Source organism: Carassius carassius, chromosome 28 (genome assembly GCF_963082965.1).
Source record: "Carassius carassius chromosome 28, fCarCar2.1, whole genome shotgun sequence".
Classification (NCBI taxonomy): Eukaryota; Metazoa; Chordata; class Actinopteri; order Cypriniformes; family Cyprinidae; genus Carassius; species Carassius carassius.
In genome coordinates, this window is record NC_081782.1 from 25,062,922 (window position 1) to 25,087,128 (window position 24,207).

The following is a 24,207-nucleotide window of genomic DNA, read 5'->3' on the forward strand; positions in this document are numbered from 1 at the left end:
TTGAGACAGTTCCTTCAGCAAGCTTATGCAAGATCAAGCGGTAGCCCCTGTGTGACAGGCAAGACTAAGTATAAAATGCTAGGCTCTTTGCAGTATCCCTTTTAAAAGAATCTTTCTTGATTCCAAGCCTTGAGCTCGACCCCAAGTTGAGGCCCTAACAGGTAAGTTGGGTCTGTAGGCTAGGCCTTTGGTCGTAAAGGATAATGTCATGGACAGCCATCTAACGTCCCAGGGGCAACTCCCATGGAAATGGTAGAGTTGGTACTTAGTGCTCACCATGATTCAGGACTTCACTCCCCTCAGCATGGCGGCATGTGTATACTGTTCCCCATAGCAACCCCGAGAGGACGCAGTTTGAAATTCCCTTGAAAGGGAATGTCTCAGGTTATGAATGTAACCATGTTTCCCTGAGTAGGGAACGAGACACTGCATGCTCTAGCTTCCGCAATGCCACAGACGCAAGCTTCAGACGAAGAAGTGAATGCCGTGTTGTCCAGTCATTAACTTCTTGTTGGTGTTTTTTCAATGTACACTTCAGACACGGGTCACGACGATGTGTTCCCCATAGCGACCCCATAGCTCTATAGCGAGGACGCAGTGTCTCGTTCCCTATTCAGGGAAACATGGGAACCTGAGACGTTAATGCAAGCTAGTTGTCAACTGATTATTAAACCACCAAGCAGGAAATATGCAAAAGATGCCGACCTTCCAGCACACTTAGTGTCTAATTTCGCTCACTTGTTTTCATTCACTCTTTAAAGTGAGCTATATTAGTTGAGTAATGTAGTCAATAGTCAATGAGAGTAGTGGGGCAATTTCCGACACCAATGTCCTACATCTTATTTTGGTTTCATGGGATTGTTGATCTTGGATTATTAAATCATTTAAATAAAAAAGCCTGCTAAATAACTTCCTAACTTCAGAGTTACATTATCTCTCACTTCTCCACATTATCAGAGCCACAGTTTGCCAAAGATCATGAGCTTTTCTCAAGTATCAACTCTACACGTGTGGAGCTCAACCTCATCGGCTGGAACAATGGCGGCTGTCCAATCGACTCCTTTACACTGGAATATCGACCGGTGGACACAATGAAATGGACCATGGTGAAGCGAGATTCTCTCACCAAGAACCACATTCTCTACGACCTACAGGAAGCCACCTGGTACGAGCTCCAGATGAGAGTGGGCAACAGTGCAGGAACAGCAGAGAAGAGCGTTCTGTTCGCCACTCTAAACATGGAGGGCAGTGAGTACTAGATCTTATAATACCACACAGGGTCAAAATCAATGTCATCTTAGTTGAGACTTTGGAAGCAGTTGCTTAAATGGATTAACCTGCAAAACTTCCAACTAACATCAGATCTCATTGTCTTGCCAGCACTTTTTTAGTACTGTCAAACAATTAATCGTGATTAATGCATCCAAAATAAAAGTATTTGTTTACATAATATAAGTTTGTGTACTGTGTATATTTATTACGTTTTAATGTATGTACATGTTTAAGAACATTGTGTTATGTTTATATATTAAATTATTTATATATAATATAAATATATACATGTAAATACATGTCAATATTTTTCAAATGTGTATATGTATATATAAATAATAAATATACACAGTATGCACACATATATTATGTAAACAAAAACTTTTATTTTGGACGTGATTAATCGCTTTTCGCTGGAGAACAGCATAGCAATGTTGACTTACCCGTCAGACCAGCACTAAATCAACACTAACCACCATAAACTAGTAGAAATGAACTAAAAATCGAATTGATCAAAACTTGGTTATGACCAGACTTTTCAAAATCAAACTCATCCCTCAGCTTTTCGATCTTCTATCTCCAGGCACAATTGCTCCATTGCCAGAGACTGTGGACCCCAGCCAGAAGAATAGGCAGGGCAATGAGGGACTTAAAATGATGGTAACAATCATCTGCATTCTGGTGGCAATTTCCATGGTCTTCATTGTTCTTCTGGTATTGAGGAGGAGAAGAAGAGAGCAAAGGCTCAAGAGATTACGAGGTGTGTGAACACATGCCGTATATAGTGAACAGAACATCATACCTACTTGATGATACTCTCGATTCATTTCTTAATATCAAACAGTATTTTGTAATTAATAACTTTAAAATTTTTCCTAATTCAACAGATGCAAAGAGCCTGGCAGAGATGCTAATGAGGTAAATTACAACAGTAATAGTATTGGCCTATAAATCAGTGCACTTTGTCATAAAGTAGCGCATGTAATTATTTTATGTTGTTTGGATATGTATCTCCAGTAAAAATTCACGTACACCAGACAGTGTGAACAAGCAACAGCAGACTTTGAGGATGCACATCGATATCCCACGTGCTCAGCTACTCATTGAGGAAAGAGACACTATGGAGACAATCGGTAAGAGAACACTTTGTAGCATTTGTAGTTTACCTTTCCCTAAAGGCTGATATCCTTCAAATTGAAGGAAGACCGAACTGGTGTGACGATTTCACCAGAAAATTATTCCAAAACAACGTTTGTTTGCAGTTAATTTGGGAGTTTGAAACTGGAAAGGTTGGTGTGTTAAAACATGCTCTCAAAACTTGTCTTGAACTGTTTGTGCTAACATGAATGATACCGCCTCAATTCATGTTGCTTGTTAAGCAGAGGTGTGCTATTGCTTTTCTTTAGCAATGCAAAAAAGCCAATAACACCCACCACTCAGAAACAGCATATTGCTTGATGGTGATCTTCTCTACTTTAATTAACCTGTTTGCCTCTGTCTTTCAGATGACCGCTCCACAGTGCTGTTGACGGACAATGACTTTGGAGAAACATCTAAACAGAAGTCCTCAACTGTCACACATACAGTGCATTACCAGTCTCTATCTCAGGCCACTGGACCACTAGTAGATGTGTCTGATGCTAGACCTGGTACAAGTAAGAACTGAACTAGTCTGCTTGGTTATGTTGATGTCATAACTTCTCATAAAAGCTGCTTATTTGTTTAGATGACTTAATATAAACAAGGTTGGTTATACACTGTGTTTGACATCAACAAACTGTCTAAGAGTAGCATATAGAAGATGCAGTACATCTCAGTTTACTATCAGATGTAAATATTTTACTAGATCAGAATTTTTGAATCTCTAATCATAATGTTTAACATAGGATGCCATAGAATATTAATTAATTAATATTTTTTTGTTTGTTTATTATGTCTCAAATTAAGCTCTATACTCCTACCCAAAGCACAATAAGTGAACACACACACACACACACACACTTTGTAACCATGTTATTATTTTACTTTAGCCTACAAAAGTAACAAACTAAAGGATTTTTGGATCCATATTTGACCTCAAAGCATATAACTTCACATGTAACCCTCAGGTGCTCTTCGGTCACTTTTGACAAAAACGTTTAAAAATTTTAATTTTTATTAACTTTTACATTTTTTTTTTTTAGTTTTTACATTTTTTAAATCACAGTTTAATCGGAATGGTATGAAACTTGGTGAGTTTTATATTGCATTTGTAATGTGAACACACAAAAAATTGAGGGCATGATTTGAGCAGACTAAGTGGTCAGAAAAAAATAGTCACCTTTGTGGACTTCGGTCAGAAAAAAGACAGACCACAGGAAATGAATTGGAAAACGACATTCTGAGAATTTTTGTGTACAATCTACAAATCTGACATAATGCAGAAAAAAAGTACACAGCAATGACAGGGTGAGACTCTAAAACATCAAGAGTGCAAAACCAACACATCCACTCACACACACACATGCGTATACACACAACACACACACACACCTATGAACTGAATTGACTGTAAAACAGAAAATATGTACAGTGGATATAAAAGTCTACACACCCCTGTTTTCTGTGATGTAAAAAAATGATGACCAAGATAATTTTTTCAAAACTTTTCCCATCTTTGGAATTTTGGAGGGACAGCCAGTGCTTGGTAATATCACTGGTGAGCCATATTTTCTCAACTTGATGATGAGTGTCTTAACTTTGTTCCATGGTATATCTAATGCCTTGGAAATTATTTTGTACCCTTATCCTGATTGATGACTTTTATCAGTGACATCCCTCTCATGCTTTGGAAGCTCTGTGCAGACGATGGCTTTTACTGTAAGATGCGACTAAGAAAATGTCTGGAAAAGCCTTTTAGAACAACAACACTTTATTTGGGTTTAATCAGAGGCACTTTAAATGATGGCAGGTGTGTACTGACTCCTACTTAACACGACTTTGATTGTGACTGCTTTATTCTGAACGCAGCCTCATCCTTAGTTCTTAGAGGGTTTGCACACTTATGCAACCACATTTTATATATATATATATATGTATATTGTTACAGGTGAGGTAGTGCTAAACGTAAAACAAAGGGAGAGAAGAGGATCTGGAACAAATAAGGAGTTTTTACTGAAGACAAAGGAGATAAGGTTACATTTACAATACATTCAACACATCTACACATCAATAACGCTAAACAACGACATTACGATAATCACGGACGCGGAGGAACTGAACAGAAGGTAATGAGGAAACAGGAGACAGGTGAGGATCAATCAATTAACTAAAACAAGAAAAGGAAGAGGACCAAATAAGGAGACAAAAGTTCATAAATGTGACAGTTCGCCCCCTCCCGGAAACGGTGCGTCCTCACACCGCAAGAGGAATACCAGTGGAGGGAGGGTGGGGGTTCTGGAGGCGGGCGAGAAGTAGGCCAGGAGCAGGTGATTAGGGAGCATGGAGGTAGGGACCAGGGCGGAGTGGATGGAAGGAGGAGCCAGGGAGGAGCCCGGAGCAGGAGGAGCCAGATGGTCCACCAGAGACCAGCCAGGACGGAGATCCACAGTGGAGTCGACGGCGGGAGGAGCCACGGTGGAGAAGCGGCCGACGACACCAGGGGGCCGACAGGAGGAGACTGCACCGGTGGGTGAGGAGCCCAAGATGGAGCAGCACAGCCGCAGAGCCAGGGTGACGTTGAGGATCCGGAGGGCCTAGGTGGAGCAGAAGGCTCTGGCGACCAAGGCGGAGGCGGGGTACTGGAAGACCGCTGTGGAGCCGGAGTGACGGAGCATGACGGTGGAACCAGAGGGAAGGAGGAGCCTGACAGAGCCGGAGGGATGGAGTGACGAGGTGGAACCAGAGGAGTGGAGTCCCAAGGCGGCGGATGGTCGACGACTGACCAAGGTGGAGCCAGAGGGACGAGGGAGCCCGGTGGAGCAGGTGGGATGACAGGCCACGGTGGAGACGAGGGAGCTAAGAGCCAAGGCGGAGCCGCTGGGTCGAAGGACCGAGGAGGAGTCCAGGGCTCGGAGGCTGGAGGCGGAGACAGGGCCTTAACATGCCAAGGCGGAGCTGGAGACTGGCAGTCCAGCGGCGAACCATCGCGCCCAGATGGCGCGGACTGAGGGTGAGCTGCGGGACTGACTGGCACCAGCGGAGATGAGGTCGATGAACGGGCTGGTCTAGGAGGAGGAGGAGAGAGAGGAAGGATGGGAGGAAACACAGGAGGATCAGGGCTGGACTGAACCAGCAGAAGTGGAGCAGAGGGACTGGCAGGTTTAGGAGGAGGTGGGAGAGGGAGGCTGGGAGGGAACACAGGAGACACAGAAGATTCAGAGCTGGGCGGAGCCAGCGGAGACACAGAAGATTCATAGCTGGGCAGAACCAGCGGAGACACAGAAGATTCAGAGCTGGGCGGAACCAGCGGAAACACAGAAGATTCAGAGCTGGGCGGAACCAGCGAAGAGACAGAAAATTCATAGCTGGGCGGAACCAGCGGAGAGACAGAAAATTCAGGGCTGGGCGGAACCAGCGGAGAGACAGAAAATTCATAGCTGGGCGGAACCAGCGGAGAAACAGAAAATTCAGGGCTGGGTGGACATAGCGGAGAGACAGAAAATTCCTCGCTGGGCGGAACCAGCGGAAATGGAGCATAGGAACTGACTGGAGGAGGTAGGAGTGGGAGACTGAGAGGGTATACAAGGGGATCAGGGCTGGACAGAACCAGCGGAAAAACAGGAAGATTAGGGATTACCTCCATAGACCAGTCCATGAGATCCACAAGTTGCTCCATAATTCCCGAGACCGAATACAGCTCACCCTCAGTTGCAGGAGTGTGGGCAGGGCTTTCCTCCACTCCCTCGATCTCCACGAGGACTCCCACGATGCACGGTGTCGCCGGCTGACACACCTGGTCAGTCGCGCTCTCGACGTCCTGAATGGGCTCGGGCTCTGCGGCTGCGGCTGTGGTGGGCTCTGGCTCCGTGTGGCCTGATGGTGGCTGGCTGGTCTCTGGGTCGGGAGTGGGGCTGGAGATATCCTCTTCGGCGGTGCTGATGGTCCACGAAGATCCATTCTTCTCCAGCACCCACTCCACGAAAGCGGCAAAATCTTCTCGGGGACCGTTCGCTGGTAGGCGTGCCTTACTCCGCTCGCTCAGGCCGGTGTAGTAGAAGTTTGAGAGCACGCAGTCGGGGAAGTGAGTAAGGCACGCCAGATCTAAAAAGTCCCCGGTGTGGTCCTTCAGCGAACGGCCCAGTTGCTCCAGGCATAGGAGACGGACTGCTGGGATAGCCATTCCGGGAGAGGAGGGCAAAAAAGGCAAAAAATAAATGAAAGAAAAAACGCCGCTAAAAATAAACTGTACTGTTTAGGTCCGTTATTCTGTTACAGGTGAGGTAGTGCTAAACGTAAAACAAAGGGAGAGAAGAGGATCTGGAACAAATAAGGAATTTTTACTGAAGACAAAGGAGATAAGGTTACATTTACAATACATTCAACACATCTACGCATCAATAACGCTAAACAACGACATTACGATAATAACGGACGCGGAGGAACTGAACAGAATGGGTATTTATGCACACAGAAGGTAATGAGGAAACAGGAGACAGGTGAGGATCAATCAATTAACTAAAACAAGAAAAGGAAGAGGACCAAATAAGGAGACAATAGTTCATAAATGTGACATATATATATATATATATATGTATTATTATTATTATAAAAAAAAAATTTAATCCTTTCCTAAAATATTTCAGTTTGTTTTTAATTGAGTTGTACTGGTTATAGTTTACATTAAAGGTGGAAAAAGTTTTGAAATTATTTATCTTGGTCTTTTTTTTTTTTTTTTACAGAAAAAAACATCACAGAAACCTGGCAGTTTAACAGGGGTGTGTATACTTTTTATATCCACTATAAAATAAAATCAATAATTCAATTACATGTAGTAAAAAAGTGGACAGCAAGGAACAGGTTATACTCTAATACATCAAGAGTGCAAAACAGACACACTCACCCAAACACACACTCACAGACATACACACAAACATGCTCAATTAAACAATTAAAAAAACAATTAAGAGAATTTATAGGCCTCTTATATAGAGCTATCTAGAAATCTATATGCTAAACCAGGGGAGTCCAGACCACGGCCCGCGGGCGAAATGTGGCCCATGGATGAATTTTAAGTGGCCCACAACCACAGTCTTAAATAGTCTATATTATATATGGCCCGCAAAGCATAATTTACAAAATAGGCCTATGCAGTTTCACATTGTAATCACAAGATGGCAGCACAAAATTTTAGACCAGATGTAGCAGTAAAACATGAGTTATAACAATTTGATAACTCATATGCGCTCTCATTTCTTTAGTACATGCAAATTCCTAAACGTGTCAAAAGAGGAAGAGCGTGACTCATCTGATCCACTCTGCATGTTTTAGCAGCACGAGCTCAGAACAAATACGTTTAATAATTGGCTGATCTTGATCACAAAACCACTAAACAGAGCTATGAGAAGCATTGGGGTTTGGAGCAGAGGTTTCCATACAAACCACAGATGTCAAAAGCAGATGAAACAGTGCTGACATTCTCTACAACACTAACACGGAAAATAGGAGAAACATTGTGTGACAATGCAGTAAGAATACCTTTCAATCCACAAATCACCAACATTTTGATTTACTGTAGTATCGGTGGTATTGTACCAGAAATGTTGCATATTTATACAGTATAATCTTATTATATTATTAATGAAGACATACAGGTATATGCCAATTTAATCTAATGAAAGGGATTTATGAAATATAGGCCAAATTACAGACATTTTTTATATAAGCAGTTTGAAAACCATAAAGCCATTCTATGTTATAATTATTAAAGCTTTAAAAATATATTTACAGATTTTTGTCCTCAACAAAACTCAAGTTACTGCTACTGTCAACTGAACATCATACATAGATACATAATATATATATATAGGTAGAAAAATCCATCCCCCTGTGTGTTCCCACATTGTCGAATCCGGTCCCCTTTAGAAAATGTTTGGACATCTGGCTAAACCATGGAATTGCAGATGTTTTTCTTATTTTACTCCCACCAGATGGCACTAATCTGGCTTCAAAAATTGGACTTTAAAGGCATTGGGCCTCATTCGTGAAACACAAGCAGAACAAATTTTTGTGTAAATCGTTCGTAAAGCTGTTCTGACATAAACTTTCTAATGTTCAATATTCATTCGTATTTTCAAAATGTTAGTTGATATGCAAAAGATATACACCTGCTCCCTAACCTGTGTAAATGGTACTTGAAACATTCTGTGTTTTTTGACAAACTGATGACACTGAATTTTGATGCACTGCCATAATAATTACAAGGTAGTTTGTCCCTGTTTTTGTCATGGGCTACTGTGAGGGAGCACAGAGTGAGGAACGAGGAGACCAGGAGTACATCATCACAGGAGACTTTAATGGAATGAAGGGAATCAGGAAGACACATGTAGCGGAAGACATCAACAAGTCATTTAATGATATTTAGGAAAATACTAGTACAGGATGTAGACATAAACAATACCAGACACTGAACTAAAGACAAGGGCACACTATTTAAACACCTGACAGGATGAGAAGAAGACAAGACACACTTGGGATCAATGAAAACAAATGGGGAACACCTGGAATTAAATCAACATAACCAGGACAGGAACAGGAAACCAACCAAATATGGGCATTAACACTGGGACCAAGAGAGCACATGGGGTTGGGCAGGATCAAGGCTGTCCCAGATTCAGGCACTTTGGTGGAGCAGGGGGTTATGGTTGCCATGGCAGATCAGAGGACTTGGGAGGCCATGGGTGATCAGAAGTCTCGGGTGGCCATGGCGGATCAGGAGACTCGTGAGGCCATAGCGGGGAATAACTAAATGGGGAATAAGGAGGCCTCCCTGGGATAAACGGGGAATCAGGAGCCCTCCCTTGCCTTAACAGGGAATCAGGATCCCTCCCTGGGCTTAACTGGGGATCTGAAGCCCTCCCTGGGCTTAACAGGAGAAGAGGAAAGTGCTTACAAGGTGCTGGCACTGGAGGGTGCTCTGGATGGGCAGGCACAGCAAGGCGCTTTCGAGGAGCTGGTACTGGAGTGAGCTTTGAGGCTGAAGCTGACACGGGAGCGAGCTCTGGGGCTGGAGCTGACACGGGACGGACCTCTGGGGCTGGAGCCAACAAGGGAGTGATCAGCGGGCTTGCCATAGGAGCTGCCAGTGAACTTGGGGTTGCTGCGCCTATGGGGCTGGTTCTGGCTCGGGGCAGGACCCTCTCCAGACACTGTAGGATTCCTTCCCTCCAGCTAAGTCTGTGGTGTCTTGGAGGTCCATGGGGCAATGGTAGTTGGCCCCGTGCCAGAACAGTGAGTTGAGGGTGGAGTCATCGAGGGCCATAGCCGTAGCTGAGTTTTGTTTTGGTCGGTTCATCTGTCACAGACTACTGTGAGGGAGCACGGAGCGAGGAGCAAGGAGACCCTGAGTACATCATCACAGGAGACTTTAATCAGGAAGACACATGTAGCAGAAGACATCAAAAAGGCATTTAATGATAATCAGGAAAATACAAGTAGCACAGGATGTAGACATAAACAATACCGGACACTGAACCAAAGAAAGGGAACACTATTTAAATACCTGACAAGAAAGACGAGAGGAAGACGAGACACACCTGGGATCGATGAAAACAACCGGGAAAAACCTGCAATTAAATCAACATAATCAGGACAGGAACAGAAAACTAACAAAATATGGGCATAAACACTGGGACACAGGGAGCACATGGGAAACAAAAAACAACACAAGCCTGACACTTATACATAAACATCCTACTTGTACAATGACTGCCTACATTGATGGAGGAGTCAATATTACTGGTTACTGCTTTATTATATTTAGTAAAATTCTTAAAATATATATACTAGTAGGCTCATACGTTGCCACCGTTAATATTCCATACTATAGCAACTAAGGCGTCTCAGCTGGAAAAACGCTGTGCCACCAAGGCATTCTAAAGCGCCACCAGCTGGTTGTTTTAAGAAGAGCACCTGACAATATTACACCTGACTTTTTTAGCTGGCTAAAAACAATTTGGTGGTCACACATTGAATATTTATTGATAGACATATGGCCTAGTCTTTTTTACATCTATGCAATATACTGGAGCCAAACCTGAGAAAGTAGACCAGAGTATTCCAATGCGTTCCTGCACACGCAATTTGCGTAGCTGTAATTCATAGGTTGGGATTATGCTAATTGTGAATGAGCATACACGAGTGACCTATTTACAGATGATTGAAATTCATGATCATACACATGTCAGACGTTTACGAAGAGTTTGTGAATCCAGAGAAGAGTTTTCGGGAAGGTCTGTTTTAAGCGCAAATTACTCAGAATTTACTCTACGCAATTTTCAGGCCCATTGATTCCATTTAAATTTTATTATTTTCAATAGGCAGATCCATTCATTACTTTTTCAATGGAGTTCCAAATGTGTAAAAGAATGACTTTTCCAAAGTTATTTTCTCTATTTTCAAGATGTTTTTATGGAGTATTAATGGATCTTTACAGTACCTTAAATATTATGTTAATACAGTGGGGGAGGAGGGTTGTATGGTAATCAGTACCATAGATACAACTGAAGACAAAAGTTTACATACACCTTGCAGAATCTGCAAAATGTTAATTATTTTACCAAAAAAAGAAGGGTCATATAAAATGCATGTTATGGATTATTTAGTACTGACCTGAATACGATTTTTCACATAAAAGATGTTTACATATAGTCCACAAGAGAAGGTAATATTTTTTAAATAGTTAAATAGTTAAAAAATAACCCTGTTCAAAAGTTTTCATCTCCTTCTTAATACTGTGTTGTTACCTGAATAACCCACAGCTGTTTTTTTATTTGTTTGTTTTTTATTTGTTTGTTTTTTTGTTAAGTGATAATTGTTCATGAGTCCCTTGTTTGTCCTGAGAGTTAAACTGCCTGCTGTTCTTCAGAAAAATCCTTCAGGTCCAACAAATTATTTGGTTTACCAGGATTTCTGTGTATTTGAACCCTTTCCAACAATGACTGTGTGATTTTGAGATCCATCTTTTCACACCGAGGACTTCAACTTTATATCTGGCATAACAAAGTACCACCGTATCATCATCTGATACCATCACTACACCATAGTATAACTACAGTAGTTTTTCATAAAGGAGGGCAGAGAATGGTTCACGTCACGCTGGTCACTTATTAACATATACTGTATGTCTCTGTTTCCTCAGACCCCACTGCCCGCCGCACAGCTAAAGCAGGTCCTGCCACACGCAGTCGATATGCCAGCCAGTGGACCCTGAACCGACCACACCCTCCCGTCTCCTCACACACTCTCTCTACTGACTGGAGGCTTCCCACACCCCGTGCCACGGGCTCAGTGGACAAAGAGAGTGACAGTTACAGTGTCAGTCCCTCTCAGGACACAGGTAACAACCAATTGTTTCAGTGAAAAAAATGTTCTATGAAAACACACTAGCTTTCAGGAATACTTGGCTCTTAATATATTTCTGCAACACTGTTATCACATCCCTTACTGCACGTTCCGAGGCAGTTTAATACGCGGGTTCAATATGTGACCCTGGCACGTTTTTGTTATGTTGATATAGGTACGTATTGCTGTGTTTTTACTATGTTGCATCAGGTACCTATACGATGGTCGATCATTAAAATATATAGGGAGTGTTGCTAGAAGTTAATGCTCTATCGCAGTGGTTCTCAAACTGGGGTACGCGTACCCCTGGGGGTACGTTAGGTGACAGAAGGGGTACGCGGGTAACATTCTGAGTTTTGATATTCGTTTAATTCTACCCCATCTTAAAATAACATTAAAATCAAACATGTATTTCTAAAAAAGCAAAATGCTGCTTCTAATGTGTAAACAGCAAAATGTGAATGCCGTAAATGGTCAAATACATGATATCCAATCAGTTTACCTCATCTTTTGCGGTCAAAACTGACTGCATCCACACAAGCAGTGTGCATGTTATAGGATGCCCACTGAATATGCTGCTTTAGCAAATCAAGCTGCTGTTCAATGTTTCTTTAAAGTAGATATTCACTTATAGCAAATATTTACACGGACTGAGATCGATTTAAACTGTCTTCAATACAGGCACAATCTGTGCGTGTTATTGTTTTCATGTTTATTAAGATACGAGCAAAAATGTGAATTTCCCTGAATATCCAAAAGAGGCAAATGTGCCATTTGTTTTTACAACAGTTCAACAAAAGAAAAAGATAATATTAGTGAACATTTTACATTTTAAATGTAGCTTACATTTTAAACAGAATATTGTCATATTTGTTCTATTTTGCAACAAATAATAATAGTTCCAACGAAATCTGTGTCATCTCCAAGCAACATAAAGCAGTTTCATTACTAAATGAATCTGCGTCTTTGAGCAATTTCAGTCATTGATTAATAACCAACTCATAAATACAGCATTTTGCTTCATGACTGAATGAATGAACTGAATGATTTTTAAATCTACAAGTATCACTTCGATTTGCCACCATTTATTGTTTAATTTATTATATTAATAATACACTGTTACGAATATGACATAAAAAGTTGACATACAATTAATAATGATAAAAAATATTTTCCTCTATAAAGGTAAAAAATGCACCTGTAAATCAGTTTAAGGGGGCAATATTGTCCTTTAATAGTAAAGGTGTGACTGCGGTCTAAGTGAAAGAGAGGAGGTACGCAGAAGAATGTTAAATGGCCCAGGGGGTACGCCGCTGTAAAAAGTTTGAGAACCACTGCTCTGTCGTGTTGGAAATATCACCTACACCATACCCAACCCTAAACATACCCAATACAACAAATGCAAAACTGGTAAAAAAAAGTGATTTGTTGGTGCAACCGTGTTTTTTCAACTTCCTTATTTGCACATTTGAACTGTTTTGTGGAACCGCACATTTAAAGGATTCGTACCCAAGCTCTTCACCTCTCAACTCCATACTGCATGAGCTTCTGAACAAACCTACTGTTAATAAAAACCCATACATATGAAGCTGGATATGTGACGCTAACATTCACAAGTAATAGTTTTTACATTTAAATTTTAAATGAATTCATAACATGATATTCCTCAAGTAATTGTGCAAATTTAGGCTTTATTAATTGAAGCTGTGGACCAGCAAATCACACTTTGTGTGAAAATTAAGTTGTCTAAATTTTACTACCTCTAGTGTTTATTTCAACTGGAAACTGAAGCATTTCATACTGTATGTATAGTTAAGTTTTTTCAGTTTTGCAGAAATGCATTTAGAAGCACATATTTCCAATGAGCCTATGTTGCAATATTCCCTCTCTTGTCCATACAGAGCATAGTTTTGTTTAAAATTCTGTGACATTCTAAAGGCATACGTATTACAATAACACATGACCATCCATATTTACATGTTAATGTCTATTTAAGTATTCAGGTCTAAATAATTTTTGTTCATCCACTGAAAACAAACCTGATTAGTTCTCGCTGAAGCGCAGACGTGCTTGTGTGAAAGCATGCTCAGCCGTCCATTTAACAAATTTGATGTTCTCTATGTATGTCCATTGATCAGTCTTTTATAGTATGTGACTAAAAGTTAAAAACTGAATTAAATATTAAAGCATCAGGCCCTTTCTTTCAGAACATGCTGCACAACTCCTTGTTCAAGCTCTTGTTCTGTCAAGGCTGGACTATTGCAATGCTCTCTTGGCAGGTCTTCCAGCCACTTCTATCAAACCTTTACAATTAATCCAGAATGCAGCAGCAAGATTAATTTTTAATGAGCCAAAAAGAATACACGTCACACCTCTGTTTATCAATTTGCACTGGCTTCCAGTAGCTGCTCGCATAAAATTCAAGGCATTAATGTTTGCCTACAAAACTACCACTGGCTCTGCACCCATTTACCTAAATTTGTTACTTCAGACTTATGTGCCCTATAGAAGCTTGCGTTCTGCAAGTGAAATAAGACCTAACACTAGCTTGCTCTATTCTTTTTCTATTCTATTTTCTTTTTATTATATTATTTAAAAGCCCTTACTATGTGTACTGTTTTAAGCTAACTGAGACTTGTTATATCACTTATATATCATTGCTCTTTTTGTTGTTTTTGATTGCTTCCACTGTCCTCATTTGTAATTGCTTTGGATAAAAGTGTCTGCTAAATGAATAAATGTAAATGTAAAGCATATAAATCATATATAAAGTGATAAAGTGAAAAAAGCTTTGTGAAATATAAAGCCATGTGCATTCTCTCTCACAGACCGTGCTCGCAGCAGCATGGTGTCTACAGAAAGTGCTTCCTCCACATACGAGGAGTTAGCCCGTGCTTACGAACATGCTAAGATGGAGGAACAGCTGCGACATGCTAAGTTCACGATCACAGAATGTTTCATCTCAGACACATCCTCCGAACAGATGACGGCCGGCACCAATGACTACACAGACAGCCTGACGTCCAGCACGCCGTCAGAGTCAGGCATCTGCAGATTCACCGCTTCCCCACCCAAACCACAAGACGCCAGCCGGGTCATGAACATGGCCGTGCCCAAAGCACACAGACCCGGTAAGACCTGGCTACAAATAGAGGGAAGGGGCAACTTGCCTAGTCTCCAATTCAAACTAAATTCTCAAACTGATACTACTGTATCAAAATGAAGCTCGGTCAGATCTATGGTGTGTAGGCATATTTAGAACAGCAACACCCATGTGTATATTCAGTACACACATACACCAATCATGTTAATTAGATAAAATCATGATCAAGAAGGTCTCTTAATATTAATTATTATAAATTCATTACAATGGGAAGTAATTTCCACTCTTTGTATGGTGGACTTTAATTAACATTGAACCTCTACATTTTTTTTTTAATATTCCCTATGTACAAAACACTGTAAAACACTTTTTTTGCTGATTGGACATTTTTCAGAGGAAGACAGGGTTTTCAAATAGAGAAAACATAGGGATGAACTTTTGGTATTGAATCAGGAATCGATTGGATTGTTAAAAGTGAGCGTTACATATCAGAATGGAGCCAGCTGGTTGAAGAGGAGGAATTATGTAAATGTGTGTGAATATAAATTTAGGCAGTGTAGTTTTCACATTTAAATTTAATTTGTGAAGACTATTGCATGCAAGTTTATGTACACTTCTGGTCAAAAGTTTAGAATTATTAAGATGCTTTTCAAGGAAATACAAAGCTCACAGAAGCTGCATTTATTTAATGAAAATACAGTAAAATTTAAATATTGCAAAATATTATTACAATTTAAAATAAAGTTTTTCAGAAGCCAGTATTCATTGCCACATGATCCAGAAATCATGCTAGAAACATTTCTTATTATTATCAATGTTCAAAAGCTTTTGCTGCTTTTGTTTCTTCTGCTGTTTCAGGTTACTTATGTAACCATGGTTCCCTGAGAAGGGAATGAGACACTGCGTCCTTTGAAGCATATATTGAAAAACAACAACAACAACATGTTGGCCGGTGACAGTCCATGACATCACTACCGGTGCGACTATAGTATAAATAGACGCCGGGAGAACACGTCATCCACTTCTTCGTTTGAAGCTTGCGTCTAAAGCATGGCAAGAAACCTAGAGGATGCAGTGTCTCTGTTCATTACTCAGGGAACCATGGTTACATAAGTAACCTGAGATGTTCCCTTTTAAGGGAACTTCGAACTGCATCCTCTAGGGGTCGCTATGGGGAACAGTATACACATACCACCATGCTGAGGGGAGTGCAGGCCAGAACCATGGCGAGCACTAAGTACCCTCTACCATAAAGCATTAATACACTAAGTAACTCCTGGGACGTTAGACAACTGTCCGTGACATTATCTCTTACGGCCAGTGGCCTAGGCTACATGGCCAAACTTATCCTTTAGGGCCAGACTCCTGGGCCCGGGGTAGAGCTCAAGGCTTGGAATCAAGAATAGATATGGCCAAGATACTACTAAGATAATATTAAGTCTTGGCCTGTCACACAGGGGCTACTGCTTGCTCTCGTATAAGCTTGCTGAAGGAACTGTCTCAACAGATCCCTAGTAGCAACACCCTGTTTAAATAGGTATCCTGAGGATACATACTGTAGGTGGAGTGTCACTGGAGATGAACAGGGCTTTTACCAGCACAAGAAAGGGCATGAAGTACCCACGTGAAGCCCTCACCATATAGGATTTTAGGAAAGAACGCAGAGTACTAGCGTGCGAACTTACCACAGTGTGGATTTTAGAAAGTGCTCAAAGACTTCATGTGCACACTTACTATAACATGGATTTTAGGATACCATTCTAAGGGGCTCTCATGGCACTCTGAAAGAGCAGCTCATAGATGGAATGTTGCATCCCAAAACCAATATGTTCGAGAATCACCAACTTTAGTTTGCAGAGTCTTGCGTGCACACTTACCACTTATGTGGATTTTAGAAAGAGCACAAAGTACTCACAGAGGACCTACCTTAGAAAGGACAGTAACCCACAGGTCCCAAGGAAGCCTCTAGTCCAGATCATCAGTAAGGTCATCACTATGAAGCCATAGGACCAACCAAAACATATCACTAATTCGAATCCTGGCTTGTGAACCTTTCCTGATCCCTTCCCAATTCCTCTCTTCCACTTTGCTTCCTGTCTATCCTATCATAATAAAAATGCAAAAATGCCACACCCCTGACCCCCCTTTCCCCCCAAAAAATGTGAAAAAAATTAAATAATTCCAACATTTTGACCAATAGCGTATTTGTGCGAGTCTGCTTTCTTATGTGTTTTCCCCAAGTTCCTCAGTTTACCTGTTCACCAGTCAGCTGTCACTCTTGCAGTGTGCTATCAGTTCCTGTGTTGATGGGTACAGGCTTGAAGGCTGTTTTCCAAACACACTGCCATGTTATTTTCGCATCAGTGGACTTAACGTGTCCTGCGTCTGGGCCACCCAGGGCTGATTTTGGCCCCAGACGGTTCTTGAGTTACTGGTCAGAGTTTAGTGGTACTGTCTCATTGTGAATGTATCTAGGCATTATGCCCCCAGACAGGAAACCTTTGGTTAGTGACAGCACCTGGGCAAATTGGGCCGATCTGCATTCCATGCTGGGGAGGTATCATCTTTCTATACAAAACAGCAGTTTACTATCACAATGGAGCTGTTAAATGTGATTATGAACTTCAAGCACTGGCCCCATTGGAAATAGTTTATGTAATACTGTATTCCACTCATTTAATCTCCCAGATACTTAGAGAAACATGAAAACAAACAAATTAATTGAGAGAGAAAGTGAGGTTACATTCATTCTTGTCTGATTAAGCAGTGTTTTGTATGTGATATGTATATCTGACATCTTTATCTTTGATTTCAAATCCAGCTACTTGTTTGGACAGCTAGATTATTAGTCTATTACAACAATTTGCATGTATGCACAACCCAAGTATAGGCAGCGAGGCATCTCACTAGGTTTTGGAACAAAGCTTATGAACAATCAGTTGAATCGTTTAATTAAGCAGTCACGGCAGTGAATTTTTAAAGAGATACATTCATAATTATTTTTAGAAAAGAAAACTTCAGTCTATGTTTCATGAAGTGGCTGAACATTTATCACTGGGTTTAATTAAGTCTATTAAAAATGTAAATTATTAAATAAACATTTTTTAAAAATCCAAAAATTGAATAGAAAAGATTCATAATTACTAATTATTTATTTATACGGATTAAAAATCAAATTTTTGCTTAATTGTTTGTATGATGTTTTGTTGCCAATTGCAATCTAAACGTTTTCTTAAACAGAGTAGACATTTTCAGTTACAGGTCCAAATTGTATATTGTATTATAAGTAAATTTGGAACTTTATATAGAAGGGTATAATGTAATGCACAATTTTAAGGAAATGAACAAGATTTCCTAACAAGATAGGAATAAAATTGGCAAATACTCTGTGAGAGTTTGAGATGTAGTTTCGTGATGTATCTTACATGAAGTTTAGGATAGAATTAAAAAATGCCTTATTGATTCTCAGTTTCCCCTGAATTTAATTTCCAGAGGAGATCAATGGAGTACAAGTATCTTATCCTATCCCACCCTAAACCTATTCTGTCCAGTCCTAAGACTACACTGTCCATGTCCTGTACTGTCCTGACTGGCTATATGGGATCAACAGACCTTAGGAAAACCCAGAATCTTATTTTAAACCTATAACATTCCTTTTTAATCTAATTCCTAGAATCTAATAATCTTTTTTACCTTGTTTACTGTTGTGGAAACCTGTCCCAAGGCAGTTCTATCTTGCCCTATCCTTACCCAAACTATCCTATCCCTACCCTACCATAACTTAACCCTAACAAATTCCTCACACTTGACTCTCCTAAGATATTACCCTGCACTACTCTAAAATAAACCTATCCTATACCAACTTAGACATTCCCTGAACCTACCTTGTCCTGAACTGTCCTCTTCTACCTTAAACCTAACCCCTCCTAGCATATACTGTATCTTACTTTGTACTGCCCTTAAACATATCTGCCCTATACCTTATCCTAAATCTATCCTACTCTACCCAATAGTAAATCTGTCTTGTCCTGTCCCTATGCTACCCTGAAGCTAACCTATACTTTCCTAACATACCCTATCCTACCATAAAACAAATCTATCCATTTCTAAACACATTCTATCCTACCCTTTAACCTACTGTTCTCTATTCTGTTCTGTCCTATCCTAAACCTGATCTGTTCTACCCTACCCTGCCTTATTCTATCCTAAAACTCTCCTGTCCTTTGCTGTTGATAGATCTTGAACCCAATACTTTCCTTTAAAGGATTAGTTCACTTCCAGAATAAAAAAAAATCCTGACAATTTACTCACCCCCATGTCATCCAAGATGTTCATGTTTTTCATTCTTCAGTCGCAAAGAAATTACGTTTTTTTGAGAAAAACATTACACGATTTTTCTCTGTATAGTGAACTTGTATAGTGAATTGTTGCCAACGATTGCAAATTGCAGTTTCTTTGCAGCTTCAAAGGGCTCTGGATGATCCCTGCCAAGGAATAATAGATTTTCTTCAATTTATATTTCTATAGTTTTTAACCACAAATGCTCAGCATGCTCTAGCTCTGCAATGTGTTTATGTGTCTTCACACATTGTGTAATCTTGTTGGAAAGGTCACACATGGTTAGTTCTTCGTCTGTGTATTTCAGTTAAAAACGCCATCTCATGTTCTACTCCAGCTTTAAAATAATCCAAAATCATTGTTTTACCTTTTTTGTAAAGGGCATTTGACTTTTTTTGCATGTTCACATGTTCGTAAACACTGGGCTGGTACTTCTGTGACATTTCCAACATCAACTAATAAAGACACGAATGCACATTGCAGAGCTAATCCTAGCCAAGCATTTGTGGCTAAAAAGTGTGTGTATATATATATATATATATATATATATATATATATATATATATATATAATTTTTGTATTTTCTTTTTAAGAAAATAACCAATTATTTCACTTGATAAGACCCTTATTCCTCTGCTGGGATTATGTAGCCCTATGAGCCCTATGAAGCTGTATTGAAACTGCAATTTGGATCTTCACATCACTGGCCACTATTGAAGTCCACTGTATGGAGGAAAAATCCTGGAATGTTTTCCTCATAAACCTCAATTTCTTCGTGACTGAAGAAAGAAAGACATGAACATCTTGGATGACATCAGTTTGACAAAATCTCAGGAAATTTTAATTCTGAAAGCAAACCACTCTTTTAAAGACTAGATTCTCCATCCATTTTTTGGTAATTTATCACAGTGTGGAAAGCCAGTGTGATCTTTGAGCAGTGCTCACACTTACATGACCCTGTCTGTCTCGTAGCAGGTGAACTGGTCCATCTTCCCCCTTACCTACGCATGGACTTCCTTTTGAACCGGGGAGCAGCCCCTTCAGGTCGAGAGGCCACAGGACAGACTTGTATGGACCCGCAGAAGAGCCGAATGGCGAAGCGGCCAGCCTTGCTGGCCCCCACACCCTCCGAGACCCCCTCATCAGCCCTCTCTTCCTCCGGACCCCCCAGCAGAGAGGCAGTACAACAGTGGCAGCCTGGAACTGCCTCCACACTGCCACAGCGCGAGCAGGGCGACCTGGCCCAGGCCGCCAAACTCAGCAGCTCCCAGGAATCGTTGCTAGACTCCAGAGGACACCTGAAACAAAGCAACAACCCCTACGCAAAGTCCTACACACTTGTATAACACAGGACTACAGCTGCGGACCACGTTGCACTGTCACGCACACATAAACACGTGAGGACCTGCTGCAAAGAAGAGCGCTTTTCTGATTCAGAGATGAGTCCTGTACATACATTCTGAATTCCTAAAGAAGTGGATAGTTTTCTTTGCATCTGTCTTTCATTATATCTGTCTATCTGTCTATCTATCTATCTATCTATCTATCTATCTCACTCTCTCTCTCTCTCTCTCTCTCTCTCTCTCTCTCTCTCTCCCTGTTGTTTTTTTACACTTTCTTTCTTTGGCTCACCTTCTTTTCTTGCCCTCTTTTCTGACTAAGTTGGATTTTTTACGTAAGCATTCATTTATTTTAAATACCACCGTTATGAAGATTGCCAAAATTATTTATTTAAATTGACAGAGGAACTACTTTTGAATTTATATCAAGGATAATTCTATAGTCATTATTATTATTATTATATAAAAATAGAGAAAAATTATCAAAAAATGGTTTAAAAAGGTGGGGTGTGGTCAGCTCTGCAGGAAGATGTTTCTTTCTCTATTCATGACTCTGTTGTTTTGATGAAACTATGAGGTGTGATCAGCCTTTTTTCGAAGTTGTTTGTCACAGCAGTGTATCTGATGATCGCAGAAGACATGGAGGAAGGACAGTGAGTCCACATTTTCCAGTCGTCTCAGAATGTTGTGCTTTCTAAGGACTGCATGGGGACCTGAAAATAAAAAATGAATTCCAAGAGATTTTCGTCACACTAATTATATAATGTTATAATAAATGTTATGACATTATATGTTATAATATATGTTATAATATAGATATATATATAGATCTAAATATATACATACACATGAAGATATCATTTTTATTTGTGGATAATACAGGGGGAAAGATTTGGTAAATAAAGTCCTTAGTCATGTTTGCACACATCTGGTTTGATTAGAAAATTAAAACTGTTGGGTTCTCTTGTCTTTTTTTCCACTCATGGAGTATTTGTGACTGCATAATGGTAGTTTCATAGGATGAGCTGCAGAGCATGTGTGACACAAAGAGAGAACCCTGGAAGAACCGTAAATGTTTATCTGCAGTTTTCTCCAGAAGCTCCTTGAATGAATGGTATTTGATTCACCTGTTCGTAGATGGTGTGGCCTGTTTTGTGTAAGACACGCAACAAAGAGAAGGTATTTTAATTGAGCAATATGACACTGGATTTACTAATAATTTCGTAATTCTTGGACATCTTGAAGTACTAACAGATATGAATGTATTCAGTAATGCATAATGAAAAATAAACCCCGAAGATGATTGACAATAAAGAGACAAACTAATGATGCAGTCTCTAAACTATAATTGACAAACGTTTTTAATGATGACAGACAGACAGAATGATGAAAACACATTCACAGTGCACAGTAGTGTTTTGATATCTAATGCTCCACTTGATTTGCTGTTGCCATTCATGTTTTCAGTTGTCAAGACTGCCATTCGAATGGCAGCCTAGACGTCAGTTAGATGTTTGCCTTAAACATGGAAAGACCAAAATGATAAATCATGATGCTTGTCAAGATGAAAATAATGTATTAAAAATTCTCATAAGTAAAACATGCTGGTGCCTCACCATATCAGAATTGGCTAAAGTCATTAAAATAATATATCATAATGCCCCAAAATCTAGAGGGTCTAGGACAGGAAGTCAAGGGAATGTTTTGTGACCAAGTTACAGACTCAGATGCCCATCCATGATCATAACCAACAGATGGCACTGCAATGTCTTTTGAAATGTTTATGATAGGAGCTCTGAATACTGTCTGTAGGAGGAGGTCTTCTGTTTGTGTGGATTTCTCCTCCAGCTGAAAACCAGCACATGCAGTTATTAATGCACTCACACTATTGCAAATCAGTAGAATTTACTTTTTCTCTCCAGATCTGTCTGCAGTCTATCTCAAGGCCTCATATTCATCCGGACACCTCCCAATCAACTCCAAGAACTACAATGCATTCACTAAAATAATTGAAGTGGTTAAGTTTTTTTTACTCTTTCTTTCATTCGATTGAACTTTTCTAACAATGGTCCCACTGCAGAATTAAAATATAGTTAAAAACATACATGTTTTATGCATGAAGGACAGAAAATGACACCTAAGAACACTTAACATATAATGAAAACTAAAATATAAATCTAAAATATAAGAAATACATGAATGAACGAATTTGCATTATCTGTTAAACATTCAGAAGTATTTATATTTTTGTACAACCTTCAATTTTGTCAGAAATCTGTATCAACACCATCAGACACTAAAACAAGGTTTGGTTGTGTTAACAGTGTGACTTGATAAATCTATCATGATGAGAATACACTGAGATTACAGGCTTGCTGTGATTAAAAAATAACACCTCGGTTACATATTGTAACCCACAGTCCCTAAAGCAGGGAGCGGAGACGTTACGTCGGTGATCAATGAATTGGGAACCTCCTCATAAAGACCAATCTACTTCGAGTTTAGTCTAAACGAGCCAATGCACATTGTCATGCGATGACTGCATCCAGCTGCTGCTGATCACAGTGCGAGTATGAATAGGCAGTAGATGCACCAAATATTCAAGTTTTCGCTGAGTAGCTGAGCCAGTGACCTGGCTGCTCAGCAGTAGTATCACAGCCATGGTGACGGGATATGATGTCTCCATTCCCTCCTTCGGGGAACGAGGGTTACAATATAACCTAAACATTCCCTCTCAGTCTGTCACTTTCGATGTCATGTTGGTGACCGACAAATTGGAAATCCCTACCAAAGTGCCATGGATGCTGCCCCTTCCAGTGTCCTGTGCGAGCCGCCTGCACCCTCTTTGTTGTAGGCCGGGGCTTGCAACAAGAATGCCAGTCACTGTTGTCGTAGCACTACCCACTGAGTGAGATTGGATAACACTGGGAAAATGTATCCGTTCCACTTGGAACAGGAATGTTGCAGAAGCCCCATCCTTCCCAATGTAGGTTTCGGAAGCACTTACGCATATGAAGAACCATTTAGGTGCATATGGAAGAATTAGATTTGATTGTAACCCTCTTGGGAAATGGCTCTGAGGCTATACTGTGGACTTTATATATATGGAACCCAGCCCTCTACCGGTTCTCACTGATTCATAATTTGTGTCCAGTCCATGTACAATCTTAAAGCTTGGATGGGACAAAGCAAAGCAAGGGCTGGGTCTGCCTTCTACGGGGGCAGCACTTGCAGATTCACTACCTGATCCCTGAAGGAACCTTAGGCCGGGGCATTCAAGATTACCTGGGAGAAAGCCAACCCAAACTCTAGGCATGATTCTTCAACCATAAATGCACGGTTCTCTGTCCTCGGTCAGGGAGTAGAACAGCAGGCAGTGAGAGGTTTCTATAGAGGTAAACAGGTCTACTTTGAAGCGTCTCCAAATCAGCTGGACCAACCAGGGATGGATTCTCCACTCTCCAGGAAGCACAGCTCGTGACAGCTCGTCGGCTGCATGATTGTGTAGGCCCGGAATTTGAATGGCAAAAAGCGACCTCAGATGCTTCTGACTCCAGAGGAGGAGGTGGAGGGCGAGTTGTAACATACAATGGGAGCACAGACCACCTTGTTTGT

General features: G+C 40.5%; 1 protein-coding gene across 2 annotated transcripts in view; it reads left to right on the plus strand.

The window, feature by feature from the left end:
• The window catches only part of LOC132108231 (cell adhesion molecule DSCAM-like), a 140,432-nt gene extending 118,514 nt beyond the window's left edge, over positions 1-21,918 (plus strand). The window contains exons 26-34 of one of the 2 annotated variants that reach the window (XM_059514876.1): positions 958-1,248; positions 1,856-2,032; positions 2,160-2,190; positions 2,290-2,405; positions 2,778-2,927; positions 7,152-7,187; positions 11,609-11,806; positions 14,640-14,942; positions 20,225-21,918. In XM_059514876.1, the coding sequence (XP_059370859.1) occupies positions 958-1,248; positions 1,856-2,032; positions 2,160-2,190; positions 2,290-2,405; positions 2,778-2,927; positions 7,152-7,187; positions 11,609-11,806; positions 14,640-14,942; positions 20,225-20,598 (1,676 nt within the window). In that variant the 3' untranslated portion in view covers positions 20,599-21,918. The remainder of the gene's footprint in view (positions 1-957; positions 1,249-1,855; positions 2,033-2,159; positions 2,191-2,289; positions 2,406-2,777; positions 2,928-7,151; positions 7,188-11,608; positions 11,807-14,639; positions 14,943-20,224) is intronic. The other variant, XM_059514877.1, reaches the window with a different exon arrangement.
• Positions 21,919-24,207: the final 2,289 nt, after the last annotated feature.